The 21,051-nt window shown below is 49.3% G+C and overlaps 1 protein-coding gene across 2 annotated transcripts in view; it reads left to right on the top strand.

Moving 5' to 3' along the window:
- The window catches only part of LOC146813671 (solute carrier family 22 member 7-like), a 482,730-nt gene that overhangs the window by 439,235 nt on the left and 22,444 nt on the right, over positions 1 to 21,051 (top strand). For both annotated transcript variants that reach the window (XM_085610167.1, XM_085610168.1), the window contains exon 9: positions 15,926 to 16,034. In XM_085610167.1, the coding sequence (XP_085466293.1) occupies positions 15,926 to 16,034 (109 nt within the window). The remainder of the gene's footprint in view (positions 1 to 15,925; positions 16,035 to 21,051) is intronic.

Raw genomic sequence — 21,051 nt, forward strand, 5'->3', positions numbered from 1 at the left:
CTGGTATAATCATCTTCTTGCTGCTGCAGACAGGAAGCTGGACCCTGCTTATACAGTCTGGGAGAATTGCTTGCCAGATGAAGAGCTGCAAACATTATGGCAAGTATCTTTGGATAAACTATACCCTTTCATCAAATCGGCTGCACTAAGGAAGAACCCTTCACAGGATATATTGGTCTCCGTTTAAGATATCCAAAATGAGAGGAGGAGGAGATGCCAGATGTACAAGATGTCGCATTCACGAGGCGGATGACATCCACATGTTTTTCACCTGCCCAATGTTGAAGGAATACTGGGGCAAAGTGGGTAAGACTTTATCAGAAGTACTGGGTAAAGATGTGGAGGTAAGCCGTATTTAATTTTTTTTTGGCATAGTACAGCCCTCAGAGGGGGAGGCAGACTTTACGGGTGAACAGTGTAAACTTGTGTTCTATTTCATTCTCTTAGCAAGACGAGAAATATGCAAAAGATGGCGCCAGGCTGACCCTCCTTCCTGGAGGGAATGGTGGAACTGAGTCAGATTTTTTAAAGATTTGGATCAAAAGGTTAATTCCCGTAATAATAGAAACAAGCTTGGGCTATTCTGGAAATTACTAGACTCAGTAATTGGTATGGCTGGTAAAAACTGTCCAATGATTACACCTCTTGGTCCGTTTATGATGTGCAGCGTGGGCCGGGCCCCATAGAACATCAGCTGAGATCAGACCCCCATGACATAAGCAATTGGGTTGCTAGTACCGAGAGGATGCTTATATAATATTATGGAGATTATATGAGGACAAAAAAAATATATATATATATAGTTGGTGGTTGGTCATGAAGTACTTTCCCCTTCAACATCGGTATCAGCTGATCAGTCTATGTCTGCACTTTTGTAAGTGGGGGTGTCAACACAAGCTGTGGTGGTGGTGGAGGCTGAGCAGGAAGAACAAATTGCTTTTCTAGTTGAGACTGATTGCAAATTCTGTACCTTTGAATATTCCCCAGGAATCTGAATTGATCTGGAAAATCTTTTTTTTTTTTTTTTTATAACTTTATTTTTGTGCAGGCATGAAAAGATCACAGATGTGGCACGTCCATACCATCATGTCAAACTTACATATTGTTATTAGTCCACAGCCGTTATGCCCATAACCCTGAGGCCGGGCAGCAACACCTAGGTATTCCAATAGTGTGCAAATGTTTCCAATGTTACGCGTTCCACATGGAACCCCACGATCCTGCTTTTTGTCTATTTTCTCCCACAACACCCCCCCCCTTCCCCCACTACCCCCTACAGAACTAATAGCACGTCCCCCTCCAGGGTCGACAGATAGCTCCCAAGTCCATCCAACTATGTGTCACCAGTCCACCGGTTTCATCCGTGCATAGTGCATTAGTGCTTGTCCCCCCTCCCATAGCACAATATAGCATCTCGCATGTACGGAATCTCTAAATGAATCACTGTCACTGTCTTGTACGGGTACTCATCGTTATCAGGTGGTCCCTCCCGCCCATCCCCGCCATCTACCCCTCTATGTGTGTCCTCCTATGTGTCCCACCTCTAGGCCATGGTATTGTCTCCATTTGCTCCATATCTTTCGGAATTTTTTTGGACAGCCTCTAGCTTTGTATGTCACTCGTTCCGCTGCCATATAGAGGTCCAGACCTCTCCTCCATTCCTCTATCACTGGCCGCTCCGCCACCCCCCAATATTTCGCAATGTCCCTTTTCGCTACCACCAGCGCCAACACCAGGAAAATGATATGTGGACGCGGCAGGTCTACTTCGGTCACCATTCCCAGTAACGCCAGTTTCGGGTCTAGTGTTCGTTCTATTCCCAACACCTCCCCCAATTCTGTGAAGATGTGAGACCAATACGTTTGAATGTTCTCACAGGACCATATAGTGTGATAGAAATCTCCCTGTTCGGTATTGCATCGAAGACACGTGGCGTCTGCTATCCTACCCATCTTGTGGAGACGCCTCCGGTCGAAGAATGTCCTGTGTAATACATTTAATTGGATCAGCCTCAGCCGTGACTTAATGGCGACTTCTCGGGGGTGCATCAGTATCAGCTCCCAGTCTAAGTCCTCTAGCTGCCCTACGTCCGCCTCCCATGTACCTCTGAGTTTCGCCAGATTTCCCAACATGTTGTTTGTGAGGGTTTTATATGTAAGCGACACTGCCTGGTGTACCATCTGCTCCTGTAGGAGTCTCCCTTCCAAAGGTGCATATTCCGGTATGTCCTGTAGTGACATCTGCTGTGCATTCCAGGCATGTACTAACTGCAGGTGCTTGTACCGTTGTGTGTGGTGTAAACCGAACTCCGCCTGCAGCATCGCGAACGTCTTCAGCTCACCTTTACTAATCACGTCCCCAATGGTGGAGATCCCTATGTCATCCCACCTTTGGAAGCCTTTCAGTTTATGGAGTTCCTTGAACCATTTGCAGTGCCACAGTGGTGTCTGACGTGTTGGCCTCCCCTCCCATCCCGTGGATCTAGTAGCTCGGGACCATGCTCTAATCGTAATCAAAGTTGCGGGCAGGAGCGTTCTCTCCGCCTTTCCCCCATACAGATAGTGAAGTATATTGTGTGCGGATAATTTATGCCTCTCTAATGCATATGTTGGGTGGTCCGCTGGTGCGTGCAGCCAGTCATTAATGGGGGTCAGGTGTTCCGCCCAATAGTATGCCTCCAGGTTCGGTAATGAAATCCCTCCACTATATTGATGTCGCTGGAGTGTCTGGAGCGCAATGCGTGGTTGTTTGCCTAGCCATATGAATGACCGCAGGTCTGCGTGTATTCTGGTGATGGTGTTAGTCGGAAGCGGATAGTACTCATTTTGAAGTGTGTAGAGGAATTTGGGTAGGGTAATCATCTTATACATCGCCGCCCTTCCCAGTAGGGTGAGCGGCAACTGTCTCCATCTTGTCATATCCTCTACTGCCTCCTTCAGTATTCGTTCCACATTTCTCTGGAACGAGAGCTTTTTGTCCAAGGTGACATATACCCCAAGGTACTGGAACCCCTCAGCGGTGGTGAGTAGACGGTCCGGTAGCGTTACTCCCTGTACTGCTCCCTGTGGCGTATACAAGACTGATTTATGCCAGTTGATGGTATGGCCTGCCATTACCCCAAAGTCTTCCAACTCTCTGAACAACTTCCCTACGGAGACCTCAGGGTTCGTGATATACAACAGTACATCGTCTGCATATAACGAAACCTTTTCCTGAGTATCCCCCGACTCCGTACACCTGAAGCCATGGATCTCTGGGTTCTGTCGAATTTTGGCCGCCAGTATTTCTATAGTGAGAGTGAAAAGGAGAGGGGACAGCGGGCATCCTTGTCTGGTGCCCCGCTCCACCCGGAATTCGCGCGATAAGCACCCATTCACTCGTACCCGCGCCTTCGGCGCCGCGTATAGCAGCCCTATCCATTTCTGAAAGTGTGGGCCAAAGCCAAACCGACGCAACACTGCCATGAGAAAGGGCCAATGTACCGCATCGAACGCTTTTTCCGCGTCCAAGGACAGGAACCAGTGCGGCTCCGTTCTACCTTGTATTTTTTGGAGCCAGTTGTGGGTCCGTCGGAGGTTGAGTTTTGTCGCTCTATCCGGCAAAAATCCGGATTGGTCTGTGTGTATAAGGTCTGGGACCACCGTCCGTAGGCGCGCCGCTAGAATTGTGGCCAGTACTTTGACCTCCATATTTAGGAGGGAGATGGGGCGGTACGAGGCACAATCCTCCTTCGGCTTGCCCTGTTTGTAGATCGGCACTATGGTTGCTAATACTAGATCTCGTGGGAGTCTCCCTAGTCCGTATGCTTCAACATATAGAGCCAACAGGTGAGGCGTCAATAGGTCGGCTGTCTTTTTAAAGAATTCCGCCGGGAACCCGTTGGGCCCCGGTGTTTTCCCCGTTTTTAATTTATTGATGGCTGCGGAGATCTCCTCCAGTGTGATTCCCGCCTCCAAAGGGGCGCTGAGTTCCTCATCCAATACTGGGATATCCAGATTTTCCATATAAAGTAAGGCCTCGTCCACTGACCCGAGGTCTCGGCCCCTATAGAAGTTCTCATAGTGAAGTGCGAAGGCTTCTGCTATGCCCCTGTCGGTAGTTTCCAGGCCTCCCCCATCCTTCCTGATTCGTTCCACCCACCTCGCGGCGTGTTCTTTCCTGCTAAGCCAAGCCAGGAGCTTGCCTGACTTGTCGCCTACATCATACAGGCGGTGTAACGTTGCTAGGGCTTGCGTCTTTGCCTCATTAGAGACCAGTTCCCTATACTCCTTCTGTTTGTCTTGCAGTTGCCGCAGTATACCGTCCCCTCGGTTTACAAGGTAGTGTCTTTCTAGGGTCAGGATTTCGAGTTCTAACGCTGTTGCCTCCCTGTGCTGTTTGCTGCGCTCATCCCGTAGTCTCCCTCTAAGTCTATCTCTCATCACAGGCTTCATGGCTTCCCAGAAGATAATGTTAGATTCCACTGAGCCCTTGTTCTCCGCTACATACACTTTTATGTCTGCCCTCAGACCCCGTACTATTTCAGGGGATTGAATATCCCAGGCTGCCAAGCGCCATTCCGTCTCACGCCTTTCGGTGTTCTTCCCTAAGAGCGCATATAGGGGGGAGTGGTCTGAAATTCCCCTTGCCTTGTACGTGAACTCATCTCCTTCCGACAGGTACTGTCTTGCCACAAAAATATAGTCTAGCCTGGAGAAGGTTTTGTGGGCCCCTGAGTAAAAGGAGAACGTCTCTTGCATCGGGTGTCGCCATCGCCATGCGTCAGTGAGTCCCATGTCCGCCACGTATTTCGCAAGAGCTGTTTGTGTCCCCCCTCTGCGTGTTGCCCCCGAGCGGTCTAATTCTTCCGACATGACGTCATTGAAGTCCCCCCCCACTATTTGCATCGTATCCGCCGTTTCCAGTAAGATGGACGCTACCTCCCTGAGTGTGCGTGGTTGGAGTTTCGGTGGGGCATATACTGAGATGACTGTAATGCGTTGTCTGTTCCACACTCCCTGTACTCCCACATATGTACCCTGTGTATCGCTCCATGTGCGCGCTACGGTGAAGGGGTGTGTTTTGTTAATTAGTATTGCGGCTCCCCTGGCGCCTGACGTGTAGCCCGCGTGATTCAAGACTTTGTATCTCCCCCTCGCTATGAATGTACATTTTCCCGCCCTAAGGTGAGTTTCCTGCAGGAGGATGAGGTCCGGGGCGGTCCTCTTTATGTATGAATTCACTAATCCCCTCTTTATTTTGGAGCCCAGACCATTAACATTCCAAGTCATAATGGAGATCCCCTTGTGTATACCGTCTGTGTTTGTTAGTGTACCTGCCATACTGCGTAGGTCTTCTGGAGGTCAATAGGCGACCATAGCGGCTGTGTGTGACAGTGTTGACTCCCATTCCTCAGATTGTGCCTCTTTGTGCTATCCCTTGTCCAACTCCCTCCCCAACTTCCCCAACTTGTTGAAATTCCCCTGTGCCCTCTCCCGCCCCCCACCCCACCTCTCTCCCCTTCCAGACTCGTCCCCATCAAGGTCCAAGCTGTTAGTAGAAGTCGGTCTGTCACCCCCCCCCACTCCCTCCCTCTACCGAACTATGGCCCGCAAGAGCCGCCTATAATGGTCCGTGCTGTATCCCCCCCGTCGGGCTTGTACCCCCGACAAGGGTATGCACCACTCCTGGGCTCCTGTCCGGACTATGAAAGAACTGTTGTTGCTAACAAGTACACCGTACCTGAAAACACAAAAAGATTTAACGAAAGGAAAAAAAAAAAGAAAGAAACAACAACTAAAAGGGCGTTGGCCACTTGCGTGTCATGGCCGTGTCCCGGCCGACAATCCAATCATCCACTTCTTCCAGGTTCACGAATGTGAGTCTTGTGTTGTCGGTACTGTGCTGCAGTGTTGGTCGGATACGTCCTGTTCCAGCAGCCGGATCTCTGTTTCCAGTGGGTGTAAGGAGCGCTGGCCAGTGTCAGACACCTCGCCCTCCACATCCGAGTCCCTGAGGTGTTCTCCTTCTCCTTCCGAGCATGCCTGGTCCCGTGACCCTTCCTGTGTTCCGTGTGCCGTCCTCGACGTCCCGGGTGATTCCGATCTCCCCCTCCTGGATCCTGCCGATGTGCGTGAATGGTATGGGGTGCCTGTGTATCTCGAGTAAAGTCTCCTGGATCTCCTCCTCTGCTGTTTTGGCGAGCCCCACCGCGCCTTGTCCTGTGCCGCCCTCACCAGCTCCTCTCTCCCTGCCGTTTCCCGACTATTGAAGATCGGTCTCTCCTCCAGCCATTGCCATGCATCCTCCGGATGGCTGAAGAAGTGCGCCTTATCCTTGTAGATGACTTTGAGTTTTGCTGGGAAGAGCAGCATATACGTAATGTTCAGTGATCTCAATTTGACTTTCACCGAGTCAAAGGAGTGCCGCTGCTTCTGGACCTCCTGACTATAGTCCGGAAAAATCATTATGTTGGTGTTCTCAACTCGGATTTCGCCCATTTTCCTCGCTTCCCGCAATATTAAGTCTCTGTCAGTGAAGTTTAGGAATCGTGCGATCACTGGCCTGGGTCTCGCGCCCTCCGGAGGTTTCGCCAGGAGCGCCCTGTGCGCTCTTTCGATCACAAAGCAGGAAGAAAAACGGGCTCCAGGGAAGGTGTCCGTGAGCCACTTGTGCAGGAAGGATGCCATATTGTTCCCCTCGATTCCCTCTCTAAATCCCACGAATCGGAGGTTGTTCCGTCTCGCCCTATTTTCGGCGTCATCCACCTTCCAGAGCAGCTGTCTGTGCGACGCCTGGAGCTCCGCCATTTCTCTTCGAAGCGTAGTTATCGAGTCCTCAGCCTCTCCAATGCGTGTTTCAGTCTCAGTCACTCTGGCGGAGAGGTACTTGAAATCTTGGCGCAGGAGTGTGACCTCAGCGCCCACTTCCCCAATTTTGCCCTCCAACGCGGATCGGGATTCCTGGATATCCGATCTCGACGCCTGGATTGCTGCAAGTAACCTGTCCGTGTCAGTGGCCCCCTCTGCTGCCGCGCCTGTGTTGTCTTTGGATGTCCTTGGCGCCGCGAAGAGATCCAGAGTGCCTTGTTTGGGATGCTTGGGTGGGAGGTCCCTCTTCCCCATCCTAACTAATTCAGTGGTGAGCCCAGCTGTGAGGGATGTGGGCAGAGTGGTTTTAGCGGCCTCCTCGTTGTGCGCCCCACAGGGATCCAGAGTGTCCAGGCACTGCCCGCCGTGCGTCAAATCTCCAGTACCAACTCTTTACGAGGCAGCCCCCCGTTATCACCTCACTCTGATCGTCCAAGGTGGTGTACTGGGTTGGTGCTCCTCTTCCTCCCTGCCTATCTGGTAGCGGGTATTCCGGCCGTGTGTCTCCGAGTGACCCTCCGCTCTGCCTGACCCACTACGCCTCAGTGTTGCACAGTGCGGTGTGCGGCGTCGCCCCTCCGAGTTAGCTGTGGTGGGCCCACCCTATGCAGAAGCACGTCCAGCAAGGTTCCAACCGGCGCCCCTGTCTACACCGCCGCTGGTTGCAATCTCAGCCCTCCCTCAGGGCCCTTCGACAGTGCAGCGTGGATGTTACCTTCTCCCCTGCTCTCCAACCTTGCGCTGCACTACTCCTGCTTCTTTACAGGGCTAGCCCTCTCATCGCCACTGGTCTCATCAATAGTGCTTCCTCTGGGCGGTCAGGGGGCGCCTCTCCCAGGTTCGCGTGGCTGCCAGTGCGTGGCGGTCGCCAGTGTGGCCTGCGCGCTCACCTCCGTGGGTTGGCAGTGAGGGCGTGAGGAGTGGGGGGGGGGGGGAGGGTTATCTGCCACAGTAACCCCTCGTTTCAAGTCAGATGCACCCCACTACCGGCTTCTGTGTGTTTGGGTGCGCAGGGCCGCCTTCTCTCGCACCGCTCACTCACCGAGTGCGTCCGAGGTCGCGGCCGCCATATTGGTAAAGGTGGGCTCTCGGCGTCCGCTGCTCCCCCGCTCTAGCCGTAACCAGTGTACCTCCTCCGTGTCTTCGCTGTAGCCGGTGTGGGCAGGGAGGTCCTGTCTCCCGCCGTGGAGACCGCAGGGCTCTTCTCTGGTCGTCAGTCCGGTGTAGCGGCCGCCACGTTGAGTAGGTGCGCCTCGAGTCTCAGCGACACCCGCTGCACCCGGTCCACTCAGCTTGCGGCCCGGCGTCCCTCTCTTGCCCAGTCGAGGAAGCCGTACAGCATGCCACCCTGGGTTCCGGCCCCTCCGCAGTCCGCTCCCGTGCAGCTTTCCTTCACCTGAGCGCCTTCGCTGTGCTCCGACTCTTCGCCCGGCGGGCGGACCTGTAGGCACCCGGGCTTGTACGGCTCTCCGGGCTCGGCTGGTGTCAGTGTCCGATGGCGCCTCGTCACTTACAGGTAGTCTCCTGTACCCGACGGGATGCGGCACTCTGCCCCGGGCCGTTCACCGCGCCGCCATCTTGTCCGGCCGTTACCCCTTCACCACGGGCGCCGCGTCAAGGTCAGCCAAACTCCCTCTGGAAGGCTTCGGTTTCGGGCTTTGTCGCGCTCGTCCCTCTCCAGGCATCCACCGACAGCCAGTGTGTGGTTTTAGGCCAGTGGAGATGTGTAATTGGTCAGATATATAGACGTCGGCCGGGAGCTCCCGGGAGACACGTCTAGCCCTGCATGCTGCTGGCCACGCCCCTTTGATCTGGAAAATCTTGACCAATATCTCTGATTGCCGGTAAGTAGCACCGACGGCTCCATGTTGAATGCAACCTGTGCATTGCCTATGCAGGCATCACCCGAGTGTGCTGATATCAGTTACTTTCATATCATATTGCACGCTAACAGATGCCGAGCCAAGTCAGCATAGTTGTGACTAGTGTGCAGAATCTAAGAAGGATTTTCTAGAAGAAGACCACCAGTTAGCAGAGCGGGAAGGAAGGGAGGAACGGTAATTAGAATAAATACCAAAGCACTAACCTCCCTGGGGGAGGGACTCTGAGCTGGCTCAAAATAAAAAGTTCTGCAGGACCGAGCAGGCAAAATACCCATCTTAGCGTGCCTACCTGTCCAGACAACAGTACTTCCTGAACGTATAAAGCAACACCCACGTAGCTACCTGGCATATGTCCAGGACAGGCACCCCATGTGCCAATGCATTAGTAGCAGTCTTGGCTCTGGTGCAGTCCCAAGTAGTCTAGAGGCTGCTTTTTTCATGAACGTGATTTTAATGCAGAGTACAATCCACAGAGGGCTGGTTCTCCTCTGCACTGCCATGCCCTTCTTTGCTCCAGTGAATCCAATGAATAGCTAATTGTCCAAGCTGCTATTCTTTGGTATGATTGATATATAAGCTCACAGTTGTCCTTGGATTCTAGCGACAGTCTTTCCTTCTCTTTAAAAGGGTGAGGGAGCAAAGAAATTCGGAAGGATGATGGTCTGACCAAAGTGAAAGGGATTAACCACCTTTGGAAGAAAGTAGGCACGAGTCCGAAGAATCAGTTTATGAGGGTAGAAGTTGATTTATGGCAGGTTAATGGAAAGGGCTTAAAGCTCTCTTACCTTCCGTCCCGATGTAATGGCAACTAAAAAGACTGTCTTATGAGTCAGAATCCCAAGAGGACAGCTATGCATGGGTTTAAAGGGAGAACACATCAGAGTTAAATCCCACTGGGACATAATGAAGGGGGAAGGCGGAAATGTGTTGCAAACCTTTCAAGAAACTAGTCACAACAGGTGACTTAAACAGGGAGGGCTTATCCAGCAATCATAGAAAGGTCGAGATAACCTACAAATACCCCATATCAGTGTCCAGAGCAAGGCCTTGCTGGGCCAACGATAACACAAGCATTCACAACTCAGACAGTTTAGCATAAAGTGAGTCAACATGCTTGGCTGAACGCCATGCCACAAGCATGTTCCAATGGCAGGCGTACACAAATTTCTGGCTCCCAGAATGACAGTCTTTGAAGGATTATTGAAAACACTCCGTCTCCAAGCATGAAGGTGGAGGGCACACATGTTTGGATGCAGAACCTTGTCCTGCTGCTGCGACAGGAGATCGTCCCAAAGAAGCAACCTCATCGGAGGACAGATGCTCATGTCCAGGAGTCTGGGATAAGATACTTGTTATGCCTAGTCAGGAACACTAGATGAGTTGGGCCCGATCGGTCATATCTTCTTAACAACTCGGGGCAGGAGTGGTATCGGCAAGAAGGCATAAAGGAATCCTGAGTTCCACTCCAAGTGGAATGTGTCTCCAAGTGAAAGCGGCTTTGGAAACCAACGAGCAGAAGTACTGACCGTGCAGGTTCTTGGCTGTAGCAAATCGATCGAGTCATGGTTCTTCCCATTCTTGGAAGAGACCTTGCTCCACCTCCGGGTGTAGACACCATTCTTGGTCCACCAGTCATTGGCAGCTAAGTTTGTACATCTTGGCTTTCAGAGATTCCACCATTCGTTGTACGAACCAGAAGTTGTCTCGATATTCCAGATGCACTGGACCTCCTGGCACGGTCCTCGATCCCACCCCACCCTGCTTGTTGCATTACCACATGGCAATGGAATTGTCCATGTACACATGAACCAGCTTCCCTTTGATGATTGGGAGGAAGGTTTTTAATGCTAAGCAGATGGCCCTCAGATCCAACAGGTTGATGTGGAGCTAGGCCTTCATCGGAGACCAGAGTTCTGACCCCTACCTCTCCCAGGTGGTTAGCCCTATTCATCGTTCATCACGGTCAGCCCTGGAAGGGTTAGGGAGAGGCTGCAGAGTCTGCATATGCCATCTGCTGTGCTTCATCAGCAGGATGCAGGAGGCCATCAGACTCAGCAGCCTCAGTCAGTCTCACCAAAGTCCAGAACAGAGACCAAAACATTAGGATCAGAGCCCGAATGTCCTGCCTCGCTGATCCAGAGTAGACGGAAAACCGTACCATGTCCAGAATGGCTCTGATGAAAGGGAGTATTTAAGGAGTCAGGTGTGACTTTGGCACGTTGATAGTGAACCCCAATGAATGTTTGTCGTAGTCTGGAGGTGGGTGATGACTGCCTGTGGTGAGCTCCTCTTCAGGATCCAGTTGTCGAGGTAGGGGGAAGACTGGGATCCTTGACCTCTGAAGATGAGCTGCAGCCCCCACCATCACTTTTCTGAACACTCAGGGGCGCTGGTCAGGCCAAAGGGGAGCACAGTGAAATGGAAATGTACTTGGCCTACCGTGAACCACAGGTAATGTTTGTGGGCCTGCAAGACGGGAGTATGAAAGTAAGCGTTCTGCAAGTTCATTACTACCATTCAGGGTTTAGGGCAGACAGAACCTGGGTATAGGAGAGCATCTTGTACATGTTCTTCCTCAGGAAGGCATTGAGAGGGTGATAGGGTAGAGGCCTCTGTCCTTTTTCAGCACCAGAGAGTAGCAGAATTAGCAAACACCGCCTACATCTGGCATTAGCACACTCTCAATGACTTCTTTGGCCAAAAGAGCCTGCACCTCTTGATGTAACAGAGTCAGGTGGTCGTCCATCAGCCCTTGTATAGATTCTGGCATAGGTGGTGGGGTTTCTAGGAATGGAAGAGTGTAACCCTGCCAAGCAATCTGTAGTACCCAGTCGTCTAAGGTGACAGCTTGCCACTCAGGCAAAAAGTGCCAAATCCTGCCTCCTACCGCATGGCGTTGTGTTTCAGAGGAAGCACAAAAGAGACTTGAAGGGTGCAGCAGCTGGTGGGGTGGATGATTTGTGGGAACCTTAACCACAGTCACAAAAAGGCTGGGAAGCCTGCTGGCCCTGTAGGTATGGCTGTTATTGCAAACAAGACTGAAACCCTCTACCGTAGCCACGGAAAGGGCAAAAAGAAGAGTGTGATATAAGCAAGACAGTGACGGGTCCAAACGTTGAGCCGTGACGGTGCTGTCTTTAAAGCGCTCCAGAGCAATATCTGTTTTGTGGCTGAACAGGCGAACCCGCACCAAGAAAACAGAAAATGCATGGGTGTATCGGCCCAATAGACATGCTGTGCTCAACAACTACAAGGCCAGACTAGTGGAGGAGAAAATTCACTTACCAAAATTCTTCAATCTCGTTGACTCCCTGTCCTGGGGAGTGGTGGGAATAGACTTGAGTTAATCATGGCTGATTAAGCCGGCACCACCAGACTCTCAGGGGTGTGGTATTCGATGAGGAATGCAGGGTACTCTGACACAGGTTAATGGCAACAGGTAATTTCTCAGTTGACCGGAACCTCTGAACAGGATTTGGACCAAGCCCCCTACTGAACATCCGTGAGTGCTTCGTTAAATAGGAACAGGCACTCCGTGATGGTTTGCCCCAGCTGTAGCACCTCAGTTAAAACATTAGTTTGAACTTCCACTGCAGGAAACTGGAGCTCAAGGACCTCAGCTGTTCTCCTCGCCACCATCGCAAAGGATGCCCTCTCCTGAGGGGGCCAGAGTCCTGTGAGGTGCTCAGCCCGCTTGCGTCTCCCAACTCTTCATTCCAGTTCTGTTCATGGAAAGACTGGACAATGTCATCAGCAGGATCAAAGGCCCTGTAATCAGCGTCATCACTCCCAAACTCCATTCCAAACTCTGGCCTGCCAAAGGACAGGAGTACAGTGTCTGAGCAACAAGGCTTTTGTGGGACACTCACGGCTCTTTGGGGCTGGGAGGCACACCCGTTGGAGTCGGTTGCCCAAAGATGAGGGACATAGCCTCATAAAACTCCGGGAAACGCAGAGTCGGTTTCGGCACCAGCTCCACAGGAGGAGTGAGAGAGCGGGCTCTAGAGGGACAACAACGCTCCCAAACCCATCCAGGGACTTGGAGGGTCACGGTGAAGTCAAACGATGCTCCAAAGCTTGTTTTTCTTTGTCTTATTGACCATGAATTTGAGTTTGAGGACAACGGGTTGCTGGAACTGCTCCGGGTATGGGCTCTGGATTGTCTGTGTTACCGAGAGCTTCCAAGAACCTGGGAGTGATGCGGTGTCTTCCGATGCCGTGAAGAGCTTCATCTCTTGTTCATGAACAGCCTTCGAGCACATCGACAGGCAGTAGGAGCAACACTTGGAGTCATGACTCAACCCCAAGTACCAAAGACAACCAAATGGGGATCAATCACAGACATTTCTCTGTAACAGTTATCGGAAGGTTTAAAACACACAGGTTTTGTTGGGAACATGTCCCAAGTAATTGTAAAAAGCATCTTGACAAAAGTTGAGAAAAAGGTGGTAAAAAAGTGACCTATATAGCTCTCCAGAACCGCAGCTGTTGGTGCGAAAACAAAGGAGCTGATGCCAGCTCACTGGGGTGGAGCCTATAAAGGCACCACACACGTCATATGCGGCATGGACAACATCGACACAGAGCCGAGGCCACCATGTACAGGTAAAAGGAGGTACTGCTAAAGATTTTCCGGATCCAGTCTGACACCTGGGGACTATTCTAGGGTAAGGAATCTGTACTTAAAAGTCTTTCAGGAAAGGGGGTGGTGGAGGTGCAACCTCTGTGTAAGATGGTATTGGAAGGAATCTTATAGTAGCCTGGCATCATCTGATGCAAGTCGTCAATCATATCAACAGGCACTCTAACTATTGGCTGCTGTTGGTAGTGAGTGACCTCTTAATATTCGTCGCACTGCCTATCATAATTTGCTTGGCAGATCCTCCAATAATAGTCTTCACACTCTTGTTGTATCTGCATGCTTCGTGATGCGTACAATAATACCGCCCTTCATCTTCATCATCATCATCCTGACACTTGGCATTCAGCTGGGTTGTGTTCTTGCCTGTTCTAAAGGCCACTCATTCTGCGATTCTCCTTCAGTGTCCAGGAACTTGGCAGGTAACTGTGAAGGAATCTTGCTTGGGAAAGTGTCTGCAGGAGCCAAGGCCCCTTTGTCTGCTACCTGACTATTATGTTCTTTGTTGCAATCAAGTGGTGCCGGTATTGGGAGTGTCGATAGAAACTGTTTGTCAACAATGGGGTTGCCATTGTTGGTTTGGCCATACCCCTGATGATGTTGATGGTGAATGCTGGTCCTCTGTCTAGAAGGCTGATAGTAATGAAGCAATGATGACGTCTCTGTGGGCATCGTTGATAGCGCCATCAAAGACGGTTTTGAGGTACTTTTCTCTCTGGTGTGCAGCTCGGAAGAGGACTTGTGCCTATCTGGCTTCTTATTGCAGTTCTTAAAGGCTCTACCAGGATGAGGGGCTTTTCTAAAGTAGAAGATGTTCTTCAGACACTGATTGTTGAAGAAGTTTCTTCCCAACTAGAGGCCACTTCATAGGTTTCCTACTTTCATGACCAGAGCTGTGGGCTGATTCCTCCTCAGATGATGGCTGGTCGTTTGCCTTGTGCTTTTGAATAAAAAATGATCCTTCATGGCCATTCCACATCTGTGCTGAATATTTCAGACACATGTTGCACTCCTTTATTTTCTGGAGAGGACAGAGGCAATAGATGCCACTAGGATAGGGGTCACCCACAAACAACCCCTTTTCAAAAAAATATAATCAGCAGTCTCACCTCATTGGCTGGTATTTAGGTCATTTCCAATGAGGTGACTGTGCTACTGAAGCGACACTGCACCATACTGGTTTTTCAATGTAATTCGCTAGTAGAGCTCCTTCAAAGTTACTGTGGGATTCACAGCTCGATGAGAGGGAATGATTCAAGGATGTGAATCTATTTAAGATCCAGTGGGGGAGAACAAAAGCAAAGCATACACTAAAATAATTTCTTAGGGAATAGTAAGAAAAGGTGCTAAGTAATTTCCCAATAGTAAAATAACTGGGAAATTCCCCCAAAAACATCAGAAGGGTAATTGTGGTTAGAATCCAAAACCGCAAAACTCTTGAAATGTACAAGTTATGATGAGCTGCATAACAATACCTCCCCTCATTCCATGTTCACTATCTCACATCATATCACAAATGGCATGTAGACTGTGACATGTATGAACTGTCATATCAAGGTGAGAGAGGCCCACGTTCTCGTTACAACAACTGCTGTGATGAGGCCTAGTCCAGATCCGTGATGCTGCACCGCTTCATGTCTACAATCGGTGTTACTGCAGCTTTTATATCCGGGTCAAGTCACATATCCTTTGACTGCAGTGAAGTTAAGTATGATTTTTTTCGGTCACAACATACGAAATATAACTAGCAATGTTGATGTATATTATGATGTTGTATGTAGGAATGAGCAGCATACAAGGGGTTGGTTTAGATTCATAGCTCTTATTGTATTCATATTGAAAAATGACTGCTATTATAAAACAAATATGATCTCTCCCTCTATACATACATACATACATACATATATATATATATATATATATATATATATTACAATTCTGTGGGTTGACCCTTGAATTGATGGTTTGCAACGTCCCTTCCAATCCTGACATACTATAACTGGACTGCACGTATTATCAAAAATGCATACGTGACTTAGAATAATGTTAAACGTGATCATTTTTCAGTGTCTTCACTTCAACTCACATTTATTTAGAGTTTTGGCAAAGAGTCGGGACTTCTCCAGGACTGTAGAGTTAATTTAAAAAGGAACACTGCAGATCAGATGATCCGATCTGGCTGTGGAGCCGGTGCCACAGGACCAATCACAGAGGCCAGCGTGGAAAGACATTCTTTAAATGTGAACAAAGAAAAGAAACGTCATGTGCTGAGAATAAGTTTATATGGAACATTTTGTGCATGAGTTTGATGGACAGGTTACTCCATCACTAACATGTTAGATATACCGACTACCTCATTACAAGTGCATTATATCCTATGTAGCTTGCAATAAGGATATCCGTCAGGTTTGTGATGGAGTAACCCGTTCACCACACTCTACATCGGGTCCCAAGCTTCGCTCAATAGTTAGCTTTGTAATTAGGATTCAACTCATGTTTGCAACCATCATCTTCATAATTCTTGTGGTCTCTGTCTTTGTTTTCACCAACTGCAGCTCTTGGCCCGTTGCGAACAACCATTGCCATTATAGGAAAAGGTATGTCTGAAGCCTCCTTCACGTCTGCCATGCTGTACACTGCCGAGCTCTACCCCACCGTCCTCAGGTAAGCATGTGCCAGGCTTCTGACATTTACGATGGATAAAGTAGGCGACCACAACCCCTAAAGCGGCTCTCACAGGAAACAAGGAGATGCAATTTAGATTGGGAAATCCCAAATCCTCGATCTTGTGGAATTGGCATGATGTATTAAATACAGCAGGCCAGCATCAATTTCCTAAAAGCAATGCATCTCAGCAGACTGGACTCTTAAAGTTAACTGTAGAAAATGTAGGTATAAATGTCAAGTATATTGGGGTGCCTGTAACATCAGCACTCCAAGAACCTTACTTACAGCACCAAAACTATCAAAATACATCACTTTAAACCAGCCAAAGTTAAACAGCAGAAACATCTTCTCTGTTTTCTGGACTGATGTGCCACCTTTAGAATAAAATATTCATGTTTGAAGTACAAAAACCTTTAATGTAGCCAATTAGACCAACATTCAAACAAAAGAATGAAAGAGGTGAACTGTCCAACACGTCCAGTCTGAATCCAATAGATTATATTATATATTTGAGGGTTTGTGAGGCAAAGGTCAGTTCAGTGGCTTTTTAAAATGTTTTTTTTTAGGACAAACTGGGCATCGATTTGTTGCAGAAGCCACCGTCTCCCAGGAATCAGGTGACAATTCAAATGAAAGCGTTAAAACATTTGTTCTTCTCATTTAGAGAGACCAAAAACAAGCCCTCACTCCTCTGGGTCTGATCACATGCCTTCTTCTCGTTCCTCAGAGTGCGGTAACAAGCCTTCTTCTCGCTCCTCAGAGTGCGATAACAAACCTTCTCACTCATCAGAGCCCGAAAACAAACCTTCTCACTTCTCAGAGCCCGAAAACAAGCCGCCTTCTAACTGCCCAGAGCCCAATAACAGAACTTCTTCCCACTCCTCAAAGAACGATAACAGGATCTCTCCTCAGTCCTAGGAGCCCAATAACAAACCTTGTTCTCAATCCTCAGAGCCCGATAACAGGACTTGTTTTCACTTTTCAGATCCTGATTACTATTCATTTCTCACTCCTCAGACCCTGTTAACAAGTCGCCTTTTCGCTCCTCATTCCTGATAACAAGCCTTCTTCTCACTCCTCAGAGCTCGATAACAAGCCTTATTATCACTCATCAAAGAAGGAAAACAAACCTTGTTCTCCACTCCTCAGGGCCTGATCACATTCCTTCTTCTCGCTGCTCAGAGCCAGATAACAGGACTTCTCCTCACTCCTCAGAGCCCGATAACAGGACTTCTCCTCACTCCTCAGAGCCCGATAACAGGACTTTTTCTCACTCCTCAGAGCCCGACAACAGGACTTCTCCTCACTCCTCAGAGCCCGATAACAGGACTTCTCCTCACTCCTCAGAGCCCGAGAACAGGACTTCTCCTCACTCCTCAGAGCCCGATAACAGGACTTCTTCTCACTCCTCAGAGTCCGATAACAAGCCATGTTCTCACTCCTCAGAGTCCGATAACAAGCCATGTTCTCACTCCTCAGAGCCCGATAACAGGACTTCTTCTCACTCCTCAGAGCCCGATAACAAGCCATGTTCTCACTCCTCAGAGCCCGATAACAAGCCATGTTCTCACTCCTCAGAGCCCGATAACAGGACTTCTTCTCACTCCTCAGAGTCCGATAACAAGCCATGTTCTCACTCCTCAGAGTCCGATAACAAGCCATGTTCTCACTCCTCAGAGCCCGATAACAGGACTTCTTCTCACTCCTCAGAGCCCGATAACAAGCCATGTTCTCACTCCTCAGAGCCCGATAACAGGACTTGTTTTCACTCTTCAGATCCCAATTACAAGTCTTTTTCTCACTCCTCAGACCCGTTAACAAGTCGCCTTTTTGCTCCTCATTCCTGATAACAAGCCGCCTTCTCACTCCTCAGAGCCTGATAACGGGACTTCTTCTCACTCCTCAGAGCCAGATAACTAGCCTTCTTCTCACTCCTCAGAGCCCAATAACAAGCCTTCTTCTCCCTCCTCAAAGAACGATAACAGGACTTGTGATAACAAGCCTTCTTCTCACTCATCAGATCCTGATCGCATTCCTTCTCCTCACTCCTCAGAGCCCGATAACAGGACTTCTCACTCCTCTGAACCCAATAACAGGACTTCTTCTCACTCCTCAGAACCCATTAATAAGCCGCCTTTTCGCTCCTCATTCCTGATAACAAGCCTTCTTCTCACTCCTCAGAGCCTGATAACAAGCATTGTTCGCACTCCTCAGACCCCGATAAGCCTTGTTCTCACTCCTCAGAGCCGGATAACAAGCCTTGTTCTCACTCCTCAGAGCCCGATTAGCCTTCTTCTCACTACTCAGAGCCCGATAACAAGCCTTCTGATCACTTGTCAAAGAACGATAAACCTTGTTCTCACTCCTCTGGGCCTGATCACATCCCTTCTTCTCGCTCCTCAGAGTGCGATAACAAGCGTTCTTCTCACTCCTCAGAGCCCGATAACAGGACTTCTCACTCCTCTGAACCCAATAACAGGACTTCTTCTCACTCCTCAGAACCCATTAATAAGCCGCCTTTTCGCTCCTCATTCCTGATAACAAGCCTTCTTCTCACTCCTCAGAGCCTGATAACAAGCATTGTTCGCACTCCTCAGACCCCGATAAGCCTTGTTCTCACTCCTCAGAGCCGGATAACAAGCCTTGTTCTCACTCCTCAGAGCCCGATTAGCCTTCTTCTCACTACTCAGAGCCCGATAACAAGCCTTCTGATCACTTGTCAAAGAACGATAAACCTTGTTCTCACTCCTCTGGGCCTGATCACATCCCTTCTTCTCGCTCCTCAGAGTGCGATAACAAGCGTTCTTCTCACTCCTCAGAGCCCGATAACAAGTCTTGTTCTCACTTCTCAAAGGCCGATAACAAGTCTTGTTCTCACTTCTCAGGGCCTGATCACAGGACTTCTGCTCACTCTTCAAAGAATGATAACACACCTTGTTCTCACTCCTTAGGGCCTGATCACATACCTTCTTCTCACTCCTCAGAGCCTGATAACAAGCCTTCATCTCACTTCTTAGAGCCCTATAACAAGTCTTGTTCCAAATTTTTAAATCCAGTTTCATGACAGGATGAGTGCAGCTCCCTCAACAAAAGATTGAATTCGTTTTGGTGGATTGGAAGGATCTGCCCCTGTGCTGCTTAGCAACCATCTACTGCTGATCAGGAAGTGGACACTGCAACTTTGGCCCAACCCATGCAGCCTCCCAATTGCCCTAAATAAAGGATTGTTAGGAAATGAGGAGCTCGTACTTAGGGAATCTCAAATGTCTCTCTTGAAATAAACATTCTCATTTTGGATTTATGATTTTTTAATCTCTGGAAGAAGGAGTAGTCCCAGAGGTATGGAAGCAGGCAGTGGTAACTCCCCTGCTAAAGAAACCTTCTTTGGACCCAACAAACCCAGCTAGTTTTAGGCCTATATCTCTCCTGCCTTATCCCATAAAAATCCTGGAAAAGGTTGTTAGCAAGTCCCTGTCGAGTTATCTTGAAGATAACCATTTATTGGACAGGGATCAGTTTGGCTTCCGCCCAGGTCATGGGACGGAAACTGCTTTGGCAACCGCGTTGGATAATCTGCGAATGCGAGCCGACAATGGTAACTCTTCGGTGTTAGTGCTACTGGATATGTCGGCCACATTCGACACAATAAGCCACGCAGTGCTGATAGGAAGGATGGAGAGACTGGGTGTGAAAGGTCGTGCCCTGAAATTGGATGCAATCGTACTTGTCAGAAAGACAACAGGTTGTAACCATGACACCATTTGCCTCTCCCAAGTCTTCGGTATGTCACGGAGTGCCTCATGGCTCGGCAATAAGCCCCATCCTCTTCAATATATATCTACGCCCTTTGATTCCCATTATAAAATCATATGGGATTGATCTGGTCAACTATGCCGACGACACCCAACTGGTGTTTTCCCTGGGAGGGAAGCATGCGGTGTCTATGGACACCTTCCAGGAATGCACACGTCGGGTTTCTGGCTGGCTTAAAGCAAATTCTCTGCAGCTTAATGGAGGAAAAACTGAGCTGGTATATTGCTCTGCTGCCAGAATGTCACAGCTCCTACCGTGTGAGTTTAGACTCACCCCGGAGGATGACCCCCTGGTCCCAGTCAAAACCGTACGCAACCTGGGTGTCTTGGTTGATTAAGATCTTCAAATGCTGTCACAGGCTAATAAAACAATCAGTGTGCTTTGCCTTGCTAAAAGTGCTCCGGCAGATTTTACCACTTCTACTCAGTGAGGCTAGACCCCTGGTGGTGAGGAGCATAATTCTGTGCAGACTGGACTATTGCAACTCCTTGTATTTGGGTGCTCCACAATACATTTTGCAGGGGCTGCAAAGAGTCCAGTCTATAGCAGCTAAGCTGGCACTTAATAGGCAGCGCAGGTCCTCCACCAGCATGGCTCTGAGAGATCTCCATTGGCTGCCCATTAGGGATAGAGTTAGCTTTAAGTCCCTATGTATGGTATATAGGGCGTTGCATAGCACAGGCCCTCTATCCATGTAGGAGAAATTCACCTGGTACAAGCCTACTAGACACCTTCGATCTTGTAGCATAAATCTGGCAATAACTATCAGATTTAAGAAATCCAGGAGGGGAGGTAGGGCCTTTGGCACAGCAGCATCACACCTCTGGAACGAGCTACCCCACAGCATCAGACAAGCCAACTCTTGGTTAGGTTTCAGAAAGAGTCTGAAGACCTGGCTATTTCCCAGGAATGAGAGTAATGCTCCTTGCTAATACTCAGGCCTGCTTCTGTTGACTCCATCAGTCTAGGTTGAAAGCGCTAGGATACCAGTAGGGTGACAGTCAGCGCTATACAAGTGTGCAATACAATAAACCACAACATTATTGGCTCTGGCTTCCGGGCAATGGCCCCAGTTCGTTGAGGTCTTTTCGGCAGGGCGAGGTTGAGCACAGCAGTAACAGGAGATACATCACATTACAGGTATGAAGTTCCACCCTGGAATTGGCGTGGATGATTTATTCTCAGCCTGACGTTATTGCTG

This window comes from Triturus cristatus, chromosome 6 (assembly GCF_964204655.1).
Source record: "Triturus cristatus chromosome 6, aTriCri1.1, whole genome shotgun sequence".
In the NCBI taxonomy this organism is placed as follows: Eukaryota; Metazoa; Chordata; class Amphibia; order Caudata; family Salamandridae; genus Triturus; species Triturus cristatus.